Source organism: Gymnoscopelus microlampas, assembly GCF_963454915.1.
Source record: "Gymnoscopelus microlampas genome assembly, chromosome: 13".
Taxonomy (NCBI): domain Eukaryota; kingdom Metazoa; phylum Chordata; class Actinopteri; order Myctophiformes; family Myctophidae; genus Gymnoscopelus; species Gymnoscopelus microlampas.
Genome location: NC_139950.1, coordinates 44,585,395 through 44,604,081, shown reverse-complemented (window position 1 = coordinate 44,604,081; position 18,687 = coordinate 44,585,395). Strand labels below are relative to the sequence as shown.

Here is an 18,687-nt window from a genome sequence, read left to right as displayed (position 1 = left end):
GTCCTATAGAGCACCGAAGTCTGATGTAATTTACACATCCTTGGTTTGTCTACCTGGTTCGCGGTTTTCAACCCCCATTCTGAATCCCCATAGACGTATTTAATATCGCGTCAAATAAGAACTGTGTTCCAAAAATAAACAAATGACCCCGGCGGTTTGACTCTTATGGATATGAAGCATCAACTGACGGTGAGAAAACGCTAATGTTACTTCCGCCGAATTAGTTACATTTTCGCCAGAAACAGACTGTATCAAATATAAGTGACTGACAATCATAAACGATACAGAACCTCCTCCCTGACAATATCGCCGAGACAGTTTGTTGTAGTTTATTTTTGGACCACAATTCTTATATGAGACGATTCTATGATTGACCCAATGTTATTCTCCATAGAGAAATTACTTTACGAACCTGGGGATGAGCGAGTGACGTCAGGACTTTTGTACTCTATAGCTGTTTGGATGTCACCGTAGAGGCAGATGAGAGGTGGAAGGGAAGAGGAGGACTGCCCTATAGCTGCAGTAACAGCTGTCCCGTCTCTGAGGATTCTAGATCCTTTGGCTGACCCTCTGTCACATGGTTCCCTGATTCATTCAAGACATACCCCCCCCCCCCCACGCAGCGGCCGTAGCTGAGTGGGCAGAGCGGCCGTCTGGTAATCAGAAGGCCACTGGTTTTCCTCCCGGCCCAGTGGCCCACCCATGTCTACGTGTCGAATTGTCCCGGAGCAAGGCACTTAACCCCTAACTAATGTGCAATGTGTGCACATTCATAGTTATGGGGGTCCGTGGCCCTAATGCCTACCTAATACCTACAGTAACTGGGGGTTCATTTAGACACTTCAGCTCAGGATTAACCCATTAAGACCTGAAGCCGATTCTACAAATGTCTTCTAAATCCTAACAGTTTTCTGAAAAGACCTATGTTTCCATGTAAGTGGTTCTCAAACTTTTTCATGTCAAGGACCCCCAAGATTATATGTATTTGGCCGCCGACCCCCATCTTAAAATATTTTGTTCCAAGGACCCCCAGAAGCAAAGATTTGAGTTACAAATGTTCGCTTGAGAAAATATATATTCAAAAATGTGCACACACTTTCACGATTTAAAAAAATATGCGGATCTACAAGAAAGTGTAAAATAATGCTTTTTAGCTCAAATCTAAAAATGACACAGATGCGTTCCAGGTCTTAATGGGTAACCATTTACCATTTATTGCAATGCTATTGCATTCAGTTTGGCAGTTTGACTCTGCTCATGTGATATTACAGATTACCTGAAATCACAAACCCCCCAGTACAGTTTTACATAAACATAACATTGAACCTTCAATGCATAAATAACTACCACATATCATAGTACAGTACAATCCACAGAATCATCCTATTAACAATATGAACTAAATGCCACAGGGAGGAGGCCGGGGAGGTGGAAGGAATTTTAAAACTGACAGCTGTACGACCAGCTGAGACGGCGAAGCACGTAGAATGAACAGTGAACAGAGGGCTGCTTAAATGCACTGCCTGAGATGCACTGTGAGGGTACGAGGGCGTGTGTGAGTTAACTTGTAGCGAATGAGAATGAAGAGAGGTTGAACGTGGCCAGAGCCATAAAAAGAGTTCTGACACTAGCGTCAACTTCCATTGTAAGAATGGGATGCGGAAGTGCTCTGTCTATGTCAATGAGATAGTTCCAATGTTTGGAACTATAGCCCATAGAGGCCCGCTTTGCGGTGAGATCAAAGCGTGTCGTTACTCTCTTTTCTACACTCTGAACGTGGCGAGACAGGCTGATTTGTAGGTGTACGTGTTAATTAACTTGTTAACGAATGGGGGGGAGGGGGTCCGGAGAGAGTGAGCTAGCATGAAAACATCCAGCCTTCCGTGGCTACATGAGCTATCGCTACGCTGAATTCCTTGGAATTAGGAGTGAGAACCACTCCTATAGAAGAAGAAGATGTCTGGACTTTTATTAGTGAGGAGCAGACCTCTGTCTGCACTCTGCAGATGATTGCCAGCCCACCTTAAACCGCAGTCTGAGATTTTGAAGTGGGACACAAATGGGTTTCCCAGAAACGGGTTGCGTAGGCTGGAATCTATTGGCCGCGGCCGCTGGGCCCACCGGGTCTGCTCCTTCACTTCCCCGCTGTGAAGAAGAGGCCAGCAGATCCCCCGTCCCTATCTGAGTGAGACGCCACGTCAGACCGACCCGCGCACGGCGCTGATGAGAGCCGTGCAGGACGGGAGTCAACATTTATCAGGAACACGTTTTCTTCCCCTCCTAATACAAGGGTTACCAAAGGCTTTTTAAGGCTTTTTAAGGCTGCGACCCCCCCATCATATTTGAACTGGGGACCTCCCACCCTGACAAGCACATGGAATTGTAGGAGTTGAGGCATTACATTTAGTTTGACTCGGTTCCAGAGAAAAATATTGTGAAATTAGCCGAACTACAAACTCGCACCGCCTTGCACTGCGAGGTGTTGTGGGCTTGTAGATTGGCTATTTTCTTTCTCACTTAATATTTGTCAATTTTGACACTTTGGAATTAAAAAGGTCTTAACTCATTGAGTGCCATTAACGTGTTTCACATGTTTTTACCGCTATGGCGCTGGTCTGGATGCCATTAACGTGTTTGACGTGTTTTTGAAAAAATAGTAAAAAAAAAAAAAAAACATGTTCAGAACCCAAGATATCATCATCTGAAGATGTGCAGCTCCATCCACTCCTTGTTTAACTTAGAACTGAAAAAGGCTGTATCTCGCTTCCTAAGCACTTTTTGTTTTCTGTGAAAAAAACTCTGGCACTTTTCAGAATCAATTCTGAAATAATTCTGGCAATCCTGGCACTCGGTGAGTTAAAAGTCATTAAATTGTAACTTTAGAAATGCGCAGATACCCTGTGTGTACACTTACACTGGTTGTTTGTTTACTGCTGAGTGAGAAAACAATGTTGCACATTAAGCAAATCACCTGGGACCCCCCCCCCCCCCCCCAAAAAAAAAAGTAATAATTTGGGGACCCCCCTGGGAGTTCCGACCCCCAGTTTGGGAACCACTGTTCTAATAGACCCAGCGATTCACAACCCACCGGGGCCCACTGGTGGGACGTGAGGACATTGCAAGCGGGCCCCCAAATATTTGGCAAAAAAATATTGATTCAAATTAATGTTAAAGAAAATATTTCGCTGTTCAAAAAACGATTTACTTTGGAATTATGTTCAATATGAGCGGGTGGCTTAAAAGAGCCATTGTTGGTATTTTTGTTACTGCAAGAGGGTACAAATTCATGGACCACGGTCCATTTGGTTCCATCTGTAGCCTCGCAGAGTTAAATTTAGATTGCGATTTAACGTTACCGTGCGGGGAGATAGTTCTCACAGACAGACAACCAGACCAGTAACCAACAGCTGTCACGATGGAGAGAAACGCCACGGTCGGTGGCCAAGATAAAATCGAGAGCTGGATTGAGAACTGGTGGTTCTAGCAACATTTTTTGCCCTGAGAGAGATGGATTGCTGAGGTGTAGCTTAACATCTACTGTACCATCAGCTCCCAGTATTTATTGCACAACTTAGTTATTCAAGCCGTGCTACTCATATGCATATCGAACCCAGAACCTTGTTGTCCAAAGCCGAGTGCTCACTGACTGAGCTAACCTGGACACTGGAATAGGGCGTTTATGGAGAAAAAACATTAAAAATGGAGATACAAGGTTTCTGCCCGACAGTGACAATATGTTATCCTACCTCAGTGAATGACAGGAAGCACACCACCCTATGGTGGGGTGGAAAATAATAAAAGATGTTAATTATAGTGAATAGAATCTGTAATTGGCGGGGCTGATGTTACAAAAACAGTGCTTTAGGATTCAAGTTTCACGACTAATTTAATGAACAAGGTTGACATAAAGGATCAACTTACCGGTGGTCCCAACGCCTTCTTTTGTTTTGAACCATGATGGGTGTGGATGACTCCACAGAGTTAAAAATAATAGAGAGGGCACCGGAAATCCACTCCACTCCAGCTAGGACCATTTTTAACCAGAAATAGCTAAATGAGAAGATTTGCAAGCTCAACCCCCTTCATGAGGCAATGTATTGTGAGCTTTTAGGTCTGATATTTAGCTATTTTAACACGATACTGTTGTACGATGAAGTATGAAATCGATCTTAACCCATTAAGACCTGGGACGCATCTGTGTCATTTTTAGATTTGAGCTAAAAATCATTATTTTACACTTTGGGCTATTCAAAAATAGCAGATATACAAGCTCATAGCGCGGCACCGAGTGCCGCGCTATGAGCTTGTAGATCTGTTATTTTTGAAAAATCAAGAACATTTGTGCAAATCTTTGAATATATATATATTTTCAAAGCGAACATTTGTACTCAAACCTTTGCTTCTGGGGGTCCCTGGAACAAAATATTTTGAGATGGGGGTCCGTGGCCAAATACATATACATTTTGGGGTCCTTGACATTAAAAGGTTTGAAAACCACTGACATAGCAACGTAGGTTTTTTTTTAAAAACTGTTAAAAAATTAGAAGACATTTTGTAGAATCGGAACCTCAGGCGTGTCTATGTCTGTCTGTCTGTCTGTCTGTCTGTCTGTCTGTCTGTCTGTCTGTCTGTCTGTCTGTCTGTCTGTCTGCCTGCCTGCCTGCCTGCCTGTCTGTCTGTCTGGAGACTCCCGTCCAGGACAGGCTATATATATTTATATATATATAGTTACCGTTGTAGTTATTATCATTCTTGATGCAGACAGCCGTTTACTCCTGGAGTAAAAGTCCAAGGTGTTGATACGACCCCGTTTGTGCAGAGTTAAGGTCAGCTCCGAGCCGCCCGAGGCTTTTCTTTCCCCCTCCTAAGCGAGCGAAGCGTGAACTTCGTGCTCCCTTCATGTTTAAGAGCCGCTGCTCTGTTATCTTCTGTGTTGTTCTTGCAACACAAGCTGTCTGAAAGCCAGGGAGGTGAATTGGTTTCAGGAGCTCTGTCTTCGCTCCCCTGAGGAGACAGACTCTCACACACACCGCACTGGATCCACTTGTTTTATTACCTCTGCGAGTCACTCCTGCTTATATCCCTCCTGATGGGCCAGAGCTGTGGCTTTTATTTATTTTTATTTCAAACGAAACTGTATTTATTTATGATGACTCAACAGGTGGAAGATATTTAGTAGGTAGAAATATGTGCTACCTTTCTGAGACTGACGACAGCATTGTGGCTCAGATAGAGAATGTATGACGTACATTAAGCATTTAAAGACGTTTTGTACAGTAAAAGGGCCAACAATGGTGAATGATATAGTTATTGTTATCGTAGCAGGTTATAGTGTTTGGCGTGAACGTCCCTTAAAGGAGTAGTTCACCCCCCAAAAAAACTTATTTTCTATCAATTACACAATAAGCATTGAATTCATGGAGATTTTCTCAGAGTCTCAAAGAGTGTCCATTGAGTCTCCTACCGAGGACTCCACCTCCGAAAGTGAAATTTTTATATATAATATATAAATATACTTATCAGCGAGTAAATCCATTAGCCTCATTAACAACTTAATCCCTATTGTATACTTATTGTAGATGTCACGCAAAAATATGACCATGTAGATCTGATATTTTCGTATTTTTTTATATATATTTCTTTAAATAATTATAATTGATTAAATCTATTAGTTAGATTAACTGTTGCACCCCTAAACTGATACACCGTACGCTGCAGAAGACAATTGAGTGCATGTGCGTATTGTCAGCCCTGCTAAACGTCTCCCTCAAACCGCAAGCAGCATAAACAAACCCTGTCAAGTTTAACTGCTCCTGGCATTCGCGAGGATCCCCGACACGAACCCCACTGCTGCTGACGGACAAACCCCAGAGAAAGTGAAGAAGCGCTGAACAAACAGAACCCATGTCCTCTTTCGCCCCATGAAGGCACGGCCTGCCATATGTCATCGTTGTGTGTGTGTGTGTGTGTGTGTGTGTGTGTGCCACATGCAGCGAAACTGTTCTCTCTCAAGAGTTGCCAGGTGGGTGATGGGTAAACAAGCCGACTTCCCCCCCGAATCCTGCCCAGTCTCGTGGGACGGGGTGCAGTGTTTTCACAGCAGCACGGAGGAATACAGGAAACAGAGGAAATTCCACCCGTTGCCAGTTATGCTGCTGCTGGGGTCCCGTCTCCCCCACACAGCCTACCCCCCCCCCCCCCCCCCCCCTCCCCAATAGGCTCGCCATCGTGTCCATCCCAAAGGGCAGAGCTGCGTGTTTAAAGAGCTGACTTAATGAAGATGGGGGGGATGCAGCCCCACCCTGGGCCCAGGCCGTGAAAACTGCTGAATAAGATGAGAGAGTGTGGATGACAGTGGAATGTGTGGATTGATGCCTATACCACTTTAAGCCCTGTTTCAGAAATGGCGGAAAACCTTTTGATTATGACAATTTCTGAAACTTTTTGCTCAAAATGACATGCCTAAAATTGGACCGTCGTCAGGTTGAAAGTGGTTAACAATTTAAACCGTATATACTTGGTTTACCGTATATACTTGGTCCCCTCCTTTTTCCCCTCAACACCAAATCTGACATTTGCTCCAAACGTTCGCCAGTTTTCACAGAACGTTTGCCTATTATGAAACTATAACTTGGGACATACCAGGGTTCATGTTGGTTAAAGGTGGTCGCCACCAGAGATGCAAAAAGCAAACAACTTTCACAACTTTTTTATCGCTTCTGGAGGTCGTGCGAGTGTATTAAATACAAGCTAAAACACCAGGCAGCAAGCGCTCTGTGGGAAACATAAATTCTGCAACGGGGTTGTTACCTTTAGCCTCCAGAAGCACACGTTTTGGCTCGTCTATCTATCATCGCACAGGCCCACGTTGTCACGACGATGGTTGAAGAACCTCAGCCTGTCTTTCGTTCACACTCTCTCCAGCACATGAGCTCAGAGAAAAACAGCCCTTCAGTGAACCCTCCGCTAGAAGAATTCCTTACTCCTCGCAGGGTCAAGGCCCGACTGTTTACACAGTACAGCCGGTGAAGCTCCATATTGTTTAGACAAGCTTCCAAACACACAGCCTGGAGGCCGTCCAAATTACCCTCCCTCCCTCCCGCAAAGAACTGTATGCCATCACCGTTCCCTTGTTTTTTTTCTTCTTCCATTCATTTCTCAAGTTTGTTTATAAATGCACCTTTAATGTAACGTATGGTCAGAAGAACCTGCTAGATGGAGATTAGAGGATGAAACACAATATGGATTACAATTACAGTAGCGTGGCCTTGTGTGTGCTGGCGAACACGTGCACAATTCGCTGGTGTGTGCACGTTCGTCCATACCGTGTGTGTGTGTGTGCATGATGTGTGAAATCTGTGAATTGAAGTTTAATTCTATTACATAAATACATTGAATTGACGTTTATTTATTTTTTAGTACATTTTTATCCCACGATTTTTGTAACCCATTTTTTCACCCAGTGCCAATTATCTAAGTAATCCTGGGTGCTACACTCCCTCTGCCAGCCTAGGGAGAGCCTAGAGCTGAGCTCATGCCTCCTTCAATGCATGAGAGCTAGTAAGCCGCTTCTTATCACCAGACAGGGAGGTTCCCTGGTTAGACGTAGCGTGTGGAAGGAACCAGTTTCTTTCCCCTCCATCAGGCGCCCTGGCTTACCAGGGGGAGGCAGTATAGGCGTTTATTGATGTTTTAACCACTTAACTCATTCACTGCCAGTCAGGGTAAATAAATGAATAATCACCCACTGCCAGCGATTTTTACGTTTTCTTTACCGTTTCAACTAGTTACAGAATATTTATATCCAGTATGATCTATCCCCCGATCTTAGCTAAACACGGAGGGTTTCACCGTGCTTCCGCGAAGAAAAAAAAGAAATGTTATCGCGACCCCCCGTTCGCCTGTTATAGGCCGTTGAAATTAGCATGTCTCACCAAAAACGCACAGTAAAACACAGGAGGCGAGATTACAGTCGTTTTCCCAAATACATTAACCAGGAGGTGAATGGAGGACTAAACTAAACATTTCAACAACACAGATCTTGTATGGGGGGAGGGGGGGGTCACTGGCAATAAGTATTTTCAGATGGGGATCTGCGGCCAATCACAATACAATTAATTTGGGGGTCCGTTGACATGAAAAGGTTTGAGTACCGCTGCAGTATAAAGCACTGAACTGGGACTATTCTAACTGCAATGTAGTGTTTTCCTACAATCTGATCAAAGTACGCCAAACGTTATTATTCATTCCATTATTCAATCTTCACGGTCCGTGTACCGTAACCCATTAAGACCTTGAACGCATCTGTGTCACTTTTTTATTTGAGCTAAAAGGCATTCTTTTACACTTTGGGCTATTCAAAAATAGCAGATGTACAAGCTCATAGCGCGGCACCGAGTGCCGTGCTATGAACTTGTAGATCTGCTATTTTTTAACTTGAATCTTTACTTCTCTGGTCCCTGGAACAACATATTTTGAGATGGGGGTCGGCGGCCAAATACATATAAGCTTGTGGGTCCTTGACATGAAAAAGTTTGAGCACCACTGATATAGAAACATACGTTTTTTTCAGAATACTGTTGGGATTTAGGAGACTTTTGTAGAATCGGCTTCAGGTCTTCATGGGTTAAAATGTATGATCTCTGATAATCCTACCCAATTGTTTTTCCCATTGAAAAACACCAAATGGAGATCTTCAAAACCTAATCCTTGTCACCCTCCCCTCTCCATGTGTCACCCTCACCGCGGCCCCCTCGTCTGTCTCTATCTCCAGACTTCCATGTGTGCGAGTGTGTGTGTGTGTGTGTGCGAGTGTGTGTGTGTGTGTGTGTGTGTGTGTGTGTGTGTGTGTGTGTGTGTGTGTGTGTGTGTGTGTGCGTGTGCGTGTGTCTCCCACTCCGTCTCCAGCGTGTCTGTGTCTGTATTATTGCTCCCTCTTACTCACTTTGTGGCCTCCTCCTCCTTTGCTCTGTGTTTCTTCTCCAGGAGGAGAAGGGCATTTCCTGTGGACTTGTTGATTTGGACTTCCTTAAGTGCAGCGTGGGATTTCCGTTCATGAGAGCACAGACCAAGGTACTGCAGCACCCTAACAACTGAAGGTTGCCTTTTACACTGTGCATGTCATACCATGTCACCTTGTCGCATGGCAGCGACACCGTCTCACGATAGAGCATAAATTAGGCTTTACTTAGCCCATTCGGGACCCTGTTTACCTTTTTTTCTTTTTTTTGTATTTGGGAAGGCGGTATCCAGGGTCCCTTGACAGTCAATCCACTCTCCCATGTACCCGCTGGTACCACTGTCTGGTCCCGGACAAATATAACGTTGCATAAGGGTTGCAGAGATTTTTTAAAGGTATACCCCCAAATACAGTAAGTAGGCTCCCGCGGAACCATGCGTTAATCGGCACTGATCGGCGTTGCTGTTAAACATTTGTAATCGTTTTTTAAAACTTTAGCTTCTCTCTTAGACTCTTCCCCACTTCCCATGTCCCGCCTCCCCGCGTTGTGATTGGCTAGCTGCACGTCCTGCGTTACTGGCTCTGATTGGCCAAGCTCGTACATGCGGAAATATAGCACTGAGCGCACTGGCCTATTAGTTTTGGCCAGTGCGCTCAGTGCTATATTGCCGAACGTAATAGAGGCAGTAACGTACTGTGCATCAGTGTTGATTTCGTCGACTAAAACTATGAGGAAAAATGTTCTTCGACTACCTTTTTTTAACTGACGAAAACTAGATAAAAGCTAAATAAAAACTAAGCTACTCTGACTAAAGCTATGACGAAGTATATTGTGAATTTCGTCAACAAATAAAAACGACATGAAAATGTTAGGGAGGAGAGATCCAGTAGAACTTAGAGACAAGTCATTTTATTGGTTGCGGTCGAGTGTTGAGTTCTGAAAATAGCAGATCTACAAGCTCACAACGCGTCGCAGCACGACGCGTTGTGAGCTTGTAGATTTGCTATTTTCAGCATGCAACCAAGTGTAAAGTCAGCCATTACAACGCCATCAACGCACCGCCAAAATACATTTTAGTCGACTAAATCAACTTTAGATTTAGTCGACTATAATCTTATGATGACTAAAACTGGACTAAAACAAAAAACGTAAACATTTCAGAACGCTAAAATATGACTAAAACTAAATGGAATTCTATTCAGAAGACTATGACTAAAACTAAATCAAAAATGCGCTGTCAAAATCAACACTGCTGTGCATGCCATGCCACACACTTTGACATGAGGCTGTACTATGTGCATACCACACATACACTTTCACCGTGTCCTCACTGTGTGTGTGTGTCAAGGCCCTTTCGGACCGGTAGAGTATTTATAGTAGTGTGTAATCCAAGGCAAAGCACAGCTGGAGCCCGTCCTGAACGCTGGCCTCCTGCTGGCGGCGGTACAGCATGGTGTGAATCATACAGGCACCTCAGGGCCTTAAAAGCAAACAAATGATGACAACTATTTCACACTCTAAATCTCTGCTCTCTCTCTCTTTAGTATCATCTGTCTGTCATTTTCGACACAAGTCGACTCTCCGGGGAAAACGAGACGTTGCAGTTTTTAATTCAAGCGAAAAGGTATGTTTCTGAAATCCTGTGTGTGTGTGTGTGTGTGTGTGTGTGTGTGTGTGTGTGTGTGTGTGTGTGTGTGTGTGTGTGTGTGTGTGTGTGTGTGTGTGTGTGTGTGTGTGTGTGTGTGTGTGTGTGTGTGTGTGTACACGTGCGTGCGTGTGCTAAACACAGAATAAGCTTGTAGTGCAGGAATGCCTGGAAATGAGTGAAACAGAACATGGCATGGCTCTGATTATTCTATTGCAGTAACGCTGTAATTGATACATGCATACAATGATGGCAAACCTCCGACATTTTACTGATGCAGTGTTCCGTTACATGGCAAGTTGCAAATGTAAAAGAAAAAAGGGACAAATAGCATAAGGTTGCCGTCGGGCAGAAACCTTGTATCTCCATATTTCAACTTTGTTTATTTGCTTGTTTTTTTTCCCCGTAAATTAGTGCCCTACTTCGTAATACTTCTAGTGTCACACAAAAGCACACAAAGCAAAAATAGCAGATCTACAAGCTCACAACGCATCAGGATGTGACACATTTTACAATTTACAATTTAGGCATTTGGCAGACGCTCTTAATCCAGAGCAATTCACAGTAAGCAAGGACAACACAAGATAATACATCAAATGCATAGAAATAGTAATCTAATAATAAAGTAATACATAAGTAAACCAATAATCTAATAATAACTTAATACATGCGTAAACCAAGAACCTATTATCAGCCTGTACATTGAAACTATACACACAATAGGATGCCAGGTCAACAATGACCTGGCATCTGTCTGAATATTTTTAAGATTGTAGATCGGCTATTTTTGTGTGCAAGACGAACTACAAGTGAAAGTGGTTAAGTCTGTCTGTGGGGTTTTATAAATATGAAACCAAGGAGAAAGTATTAACAAGAGCTTGTGACTAAATAATAACTACATTGCATCCATTTGGAACACATGTTATTTTTTTCCCCTCTCATTTCCTGACAAGTAGCAGGTTTTGGACGTACAAGGTTTCCGATAGAATATGGAAATGCATGTTTTGGTTCTCGTGTCACGGTCGTAATTACATTTCCCCTTTTGGAATGGTCCTAAAGAATGAACATGATGACCCACATCATTTTCTACCATCAGTGAAAATTTGCATAGCTAATTGGCCGTGGAGCTGAGAGCTCTTTGTTTTGGCAGAGCTTACAGCTCAGCTGCTCCGTGAGGGCTTTGCCAGTCATCATCATCATCATCATCATCATCATCATCATCGTAGTCCTCTAGGATTTGTTTCTCAGGATTTTGTTTTTGTTGCTAAATAGTAACCCTTTAAGACCTGGGGCCGATTCTATAAAATGTCTTCTGAATCCTAACAGTTGAAAAAAAAAAAAAAAACTATTTTGCTACATCACTGGGTCTAAAATATGCCAAGGACCACCAAAATTAAATGTATTTTGCCACGGACCCCCCCCCCCCCCCGAACTCAAAATATTTTGTTCCAGGCCCCCCCCCCCCCCCCCCCCAGACGCAAAGATTTGAGTTACAAAGTTCACTTAAAAAATACATATATTCAAAGATTTGCTAAGTTTTTCATGATTTTTAATTAGCAGATCTACAAGCTCTGCCACGCTATGAGCTTGTATATCTGCTATTTTTGAATAGCCAAAGAAATCTAAAGTGACACAGATACGTTCCTGGCACCACAATGAGTTAACCTGATCTTTCAGCTGCATTTCCCCCCCTTTTTTTCCCACTAAATGACTAACTGACATTGTTTGTGCCTTTTCTGTTTCAGTGCCAACCCTGAGCATAAACTCTCAGACAATAATTTGGAGCTGTCCATCCCGCTGGTTCACGAGGTGGACACCACTATCACTGGGTAAGGCTTTACTCTGGTTCACGGTACAGACTCTCTTTTAGTCATGTGAAATGTTTTAGTTTTTGTCTTGTTTTAGTCGACTAAATATCATAAGATTTTAGTCGACTAAATCTAGAGTTGATTTAGTCGACTAAAATGTATTTTGGTGGTGCCTTGATGGCGTCGTAATGCCTGATTTTACACTTGGTTGCATGCTGAAAAAAGCCTATCTACAAGTTTTCAACGCGTCACAGCGTTGTTGTGTCCACTGGTGGACAATAGAGTTCTCAAATTCTGCCCGAACCTGCACCTACCCGACGTTTTCCGGCCCGGCCCAAAATATATGCTAATTAGTCTGGCCGAGCCTCAGGTTCTATGAAAAAAAAGAGAAATTACCCCCAAAAAATAAATTACAGTTAGGCCGACGGAAATGTGGATGTGCTTGTCGCCGACCTTCCTAGCCTGTGCTATTAAAGAAAAACGGGCGGCAATGGCCAGAACTCAATCGAAAATTGGCGAAAGTGGCCAAGATGTTTTGGCCATTATCTGCTCAGTTCAAAGCTTGTTGGATGCGTGACTTTGAGGACATAAGTAAACACATAATGACACCTTTTCGGGCCTAAAAGTATGGTAATTGTTCGGGTCGGGCCGGGCCGAGCCTCGGGCCAGCCCAGTAGGTCCCAGTTAGGGCCGGGCCTTAATTTTCAGGCCCCGTTGAGAGCTCTGGTGGACAGTATGTGGGGGTTAGCATAGCATGCTGTGAACTTTATGTAGCATTTGAGTGGTTTGGCTCTGGGCTGTCATTCCCCCCAGCTGGTTGTCTCTTTGGGGGGAGAAGAATGAGAGCTGCTGCTGGTGGTTTTGGAACATTTCATTTTGAAACAGCGTTATCTCTTAACCGCTTTATCATAGTCTTAAGTTCAGAGAGAGAACGGGGGGGAGGAGGAGGGGAGGGGGGAGCGATGTGAAACAGCGCAGTTCCGCCATGGGAACTCTTTGACATCTGATAATGCTGCCATGTCTGTTGTCTTTAAGCCGTTGAGACCGGGAACGCATCTTTGTTATCTTTTTAGATTTCTTTGGCTATTTTTTTATCGTGAAAATGTGTGCAAATCTTTGAATAATATATGTTTTTTAAATGCGAACATTTTTAACTCAAATCTTTGCTTCTGAGGGATTCTACAAATGTCTTCTCAATCCTAACAGTTTTTTTTTTTTTTAAACCTATGTTGCTATATACGGACCACCGACCCCCCTATCTCAAAATATTTTGTTCCAGGGACCCCCAGAAACAAATATTTGAGTTAGAAATGTATATGTATTTTTTTTCCCAAAGAATGTTACAAGCTCATGAGCTTGTAGATCTGCTATCTTTGCATGGCCAAAGTAATCCAAAAAAATGACACACAGATGCGTCCCCGGTCTGAATGGGTTAATGTGGAGGGAGGCTGTGTAGAGCTGGCTCATATCACAAGCCAAATGAAACTATGGAGCTCGTTCATCTCTCACTTTGACATCTGTAAATAACTGTTCCTGTGTGGGAAAAGAAAAATAATCAAAGAACCTTTGTGTGGTGTCAATACTGTACGTGTCATTGTCTATTCATGGCTTCTGCCGTAAATCGTGCATGAAAAGGACAATTTTCCCGTTAATGGCTCTATTTTTAGATTTCACATTTATTGACGTTTTTCCTCCAACGTTAATAAAATGTTGCAAGAACCTGAATAATTGAGTCAGCATTGGCCGTACAATACATCATTGTGTAAATAACTTTTCCTGTGTGGGAAAAAAAAAAGATCAAAGAACCGTAGTGGTGTCAATACTGTACATGTCATTGTCTATTCATTAATGGCTTCTGCCGTAAATCAGGCATAAAAAGGACAATTTTCCCGGTAATGGCTCCCATTTTTAGATTTCATATTTATTTACATTTCCTCCCAACGTTAATAAAATGTTTTCCGGAACCTGAATAATTGAGTCAACATTGGCCGTACAATACATCATTGTGTGTTTAATAAGTCACGGATGTTTGGATTCCGTTCGTATCAGTCTTTTCTCTAGGGACTAGAGAAAACGTTTCCCTTCGTATCAATCCAAACACAACAATATGCAATGATAGTGTGTTGGATTACCACGTCGGAAGTATGTTTTCAAGCCTCCGCACGCTGATTCACACCACTGGCTGAAACGACCTGAATCCGTTGGCCGCCTCCTGAAATAATTTAACCCATTAATACCGGGAACGCATCTGTGTGTCATTTTTAGATTTCTTTGGCTATTCAAAAATATCAGATTTACAAGCTCATAGTGCGGCACCGAGGGCCGCACTATGAGCTTGTATATCTGATATTTTTGAAAAATCGTGAACATGTGTGCAAATCTTTGCTTCTGGGACCCCTTGGGGAAAAATATTTTGAGATGGGGGTCCGCGGCCAAATACATATAATTTTGGGGGTCCTTGACATGAAAAGGTTTGAGCACCACTGATATAGAAACATACGTTTTTCAGATTACTGTTGGGACTTAGGAGACATTTGTAGAATCGGCTTCAGGTCTTAATGGGTTAAGTACAGTAGAGTATGTTTTGGAAAATGTTCTGGCAGTCATATCAAGTATACCGTGACTCGTAGTCAATGGGCTAAACATGCCAGACCACCAGTATAGTCCTCTGAGTTTCTGTGATGAAACAGTTCATATGCGTGTGTGTGCTATTCCAAAAACAAAACCACAAAAACCACACCTCCATCGATGTGATTGACGCGGTGGTGGGGAGCTCTCGTTTTGGCTCCACGTGATAACTTATTCCGTCCGCCACGGCTTGCCGACTTGGACCGCCCGCCTCGTCGACACATGAGGCCATCGGCAGTTTTGAAGCGGGCACTCCATTGCCGATTAGTTGCGTGCCCACTTGCAATATCTTCACTGCCCACCAGAGGGTCACTGGTGTATTCATACCTATTGCAATGCACTTTATTCAGGGATCAGTAAGCGAAATATTCAAAGACTGCAACTGATACAAAACGCAGCTGCTACAGTAGGTGAGCACATTACACCAGTCCTTGCGGCCCTTTATTGGTTGCCTGTGGGTTTTAGAATTGATTTTAAGATTTTACTGCTTGTTTTTAAAGCCTTAAATGGTCAGGCTCCTGCGTATATCTGTGATCTTTTAACTCCTATTGACGGTACCATAGTCTCGCCTTGTCACAAAGGGCGACCGGGCTTTTGCCGTTCGGGCCCCTCGGCTGTGGAACTCACTGCCTGGGGACCTCAGGCAGGCGAACTCAGTGTCCTCTCTCAAATCTCTTCTAAAAACTCACCTCTATTGCACACAGCTTTTTTCTTAGATTATGAACTGTTGTACTATTTTAATGTCTGATTTGTATTGTATATTAACTGTTGTTATTGTAAAGCACTTTGTAACTTGTTTTTGAAAGGCGCTATATAAATAAAGTCATTATTATACCTTGCACATATGCAAGACATTGAGTGATCTTCCCCCTTCTTCCCCCTTTTGCCAAGGGGGGAGATGACTTCAAGGCTTTGGAATAGTGTTCACCAGGGACGTGCACAGATAGACTCTAGGTGGTGCTCGAGCACCTGCCCTTTGCCCTCTTGACCAGAAGTGCCCTTTTGAAAAAAGTTTACAGCAGGGGTCTTCAACAGGGGGTCAGAGTTACTACAGGGGGTCCGCCAAATATTTATGTGATATGATTTTTCTTTTTACCATAACCACTCGAACCCTAGCATCCCCTTTCTGAGGAGAACTTTAGCCAAAAATAGCAGATCTACAAGCCCACAACGCCTCGCGCTGCGAGGCGTTGTGGGCTTGTAGATCGGCTATTTTTGGCAAAGAGGTATAGGTGTAGAGGGAAAAAAGAACAGACCAAGTAAACAAAAAAAAGTATAATTTACTTGAGCACCTGCCCCTCAAAATGTCTGTGCACGCCACTGGTGTTCACACAGTTGATCCAGTACCAATATGGATCAGTGCTCATTTTGTCCTACTAAACGCTGTCATTGGTGTTGGTTAATGTCCACAGCGTGGTGACGCCGACCTCCTTTGTTTACGGCAACTCCATCGACGCCTCGCGCTTCGTCCAACTGGAGGACATGGAATGCAACTTTCAGCCCCTCAACCTCACCTTCCAGGTACTTATCGCTCAGTGTTTATAGTCTATCAGCATGTGTGTACACATACCTTTCTGTGTAGTCACCAGTGGAGTAAAGTAACTAAGTACATCATGTACTCAAGTACTGTACTTAAGTACAATTTTGAGGTATTTCTTTTACTTTACTAGAGTATTTCCAATTGTCTATTCTTTTAGTTTTACTCCACTACATCTCAGAGGCAAAAAATGTACTTTTACTCCACTCCATTTATTTGACAACTTCAGTTACTAGTTACTTTGTAGATATAAATTATTACATCATAAAACATACATTAACCACTTTAGCCCTATTTTATACCTAGGCTATTTGAAAATAGCAGATCTACAAGCTCACGTTGTGAGCTTGTAGATCTGCTATTTTCAAACATTTTAGTGCTTTTACTTTTGATACTTTAAGTCAATTTTGATACCAAATACTATTGTACTTTTAATCACGTACATTTTGAATTCCGGACTTTTTTCTTGTAACAGAGTACCTCTACATCGCAGTATTGATACTTTTACTTAAGTAAAACATTTGAGTGCTTTTTCCACCTCTGGTATTCACCCACCTCTCTCTCTCTCTCTCTCTCTCTCTCTCTGTCTCTATGTCTCTTTCTCTCTCTCTGTCTCTCTGTCTCTCTGTCTATGTCTCTTTCTCTCTCTCTGTCTGTCTGTCTGTCTGTCTGTCTGTCTGTCTGTCTGTCTGTCTGTCTGTCTCTCCCTCTCTCCCTCTGTCTATCTGTCTATGTCTCTCTGTCTCTCTCTCTCTCCCTCTGTCTGTCCCGTGTGTGATGTGCTTCCAGGCCATAAACAATGGGCCCAGCAGGCTGCCTGGCTCCGTGGTGGACATCAGGTTACCCAACCGAATGGCTGGCAGCGGCGCTGATATGTTCCACATCATTGACACGCAGGTGGGCGCCCGTCCACATCCATCCACATCCATCCACCACGTCCATTAACCATCCACCTCCAATGGCGTTATTTATTAGTGTGTCCACCTACAGGCGGTCTCTAACATTCTTTTGTTCATTTTTATCCTTTTTTACAGGTTTTGTTTTCCTTCATGGCAGAGTAGCCTGTGTCCACACAGGCAACGCTTTTATTTCACTTTCTAAAACGGCGCTTAACCTGCGTGTGAGTTACGGTTCTCGCGGCACAGACGCTGTGCAATGAGGCACCGTTATGGGCCAACAAAAATCCAAGGGGAAAGTGTTGATATAGCCATAAGCTAGCCCCCGCCATTTAGTTTCACAACAGTTTGCATTTAGATAAAGAAACCCGATCCCCCCACTCGTCGGAGTAAAATGTTTGCTTAACCTTTGCAGCCTGCCTCCTTTCATATAGGTAGATCACGGGGGGAGCTCACCCCTTGTTAATTGTGTTTACTGTGAGTAGGTTGGACTGGGTTGACTGTATCTCACCCTGTTGGGAAACCATCTGGAATCACTTTAGTGGGATCAGACAGCTTGCACGAAACAGGGGAGAGGGACACCTGCAGAGCTGCTACTGCTCTCCCTATTCTATACCCCCCCCCCCTCCCCCAACATCACTATAATGCTGTTTACACTGTCTGTATAGCTTATGGCCCAGTGGACAGTTAGACATAGAGGCTAGATTTTATGGTGAGATACTCTTACAGTTTAAGAAAAAAAGGGAAGACTCTTTGACCCTTTCTTCTTGGTCGTCTTCAGGGTAAAAAAAAAAAGCCTTCCTTTTTTAAACTGGACTACTGTGCTTTGCAGTTTGGCTTGGCACCAATATAGGGTGGAGTGTAAACATTGATCACAAAGGAGATACTCTTACAGTACATTTTCTACCAAGTTTCAGCTAGACATAACACATTATGTAAATTCCCCCCAGCGTTGATTTTGACAGCAAATTTTGATTTAGTTTTAGTCATGGTCTTTTGAATACATTTCTGTAGTCACCTGAAATGTTATAGTTTTAGTCTAGTTTTAGTCGACTAAATATCATAAGATTTTAGTTGACTAAAACTACTGTTGATTTAGTCGAAAAAAACATATTTATGGCGGCTCGTGATGGCATTGAAATGATTTTCACTTAGGTGCATGCCGAAAATAGCCGATCTACAAGCTCACAACGCGTCGTGCTGCGACGCGTTG

The 18,687-nt window shown here is 43.2% G+C and overlaps 1 protein-coding gene across 1 annotated transcript in view; it reads left to right on the top strand.

Annotated features, from left to right (window-relative positions):
• The window catches only part of itga9 (integrin, alpha 9), a 134,604-nt gene that overhangs the window by 97,138 nt on the left and 18,779 nt on the right, over positions 1-18,687 (top strand). The window contains exons 19-23 of the mRNA XM_084077210.1: positions 8,986-9,072; positions 10,505-10,584; positions 12,351-12,434; positions 16,454-16,562; positions 17,368-17,475. Coding sequence (XP_083933336.1) covers positions 8,986-9,072; positions 10,505-10,584; positions 12,351-12,434; positions 16,454-16,562; positions 17,368-17,475 — 468 coding nt within the window. The remainder of the gene's footprint in view (positions 1-8,985; positions 9,073-10,504; positions 10,585-12,350; positions 12,435-16,453; positions 16,563-17,367; positions 17,476-18,687) is intronic.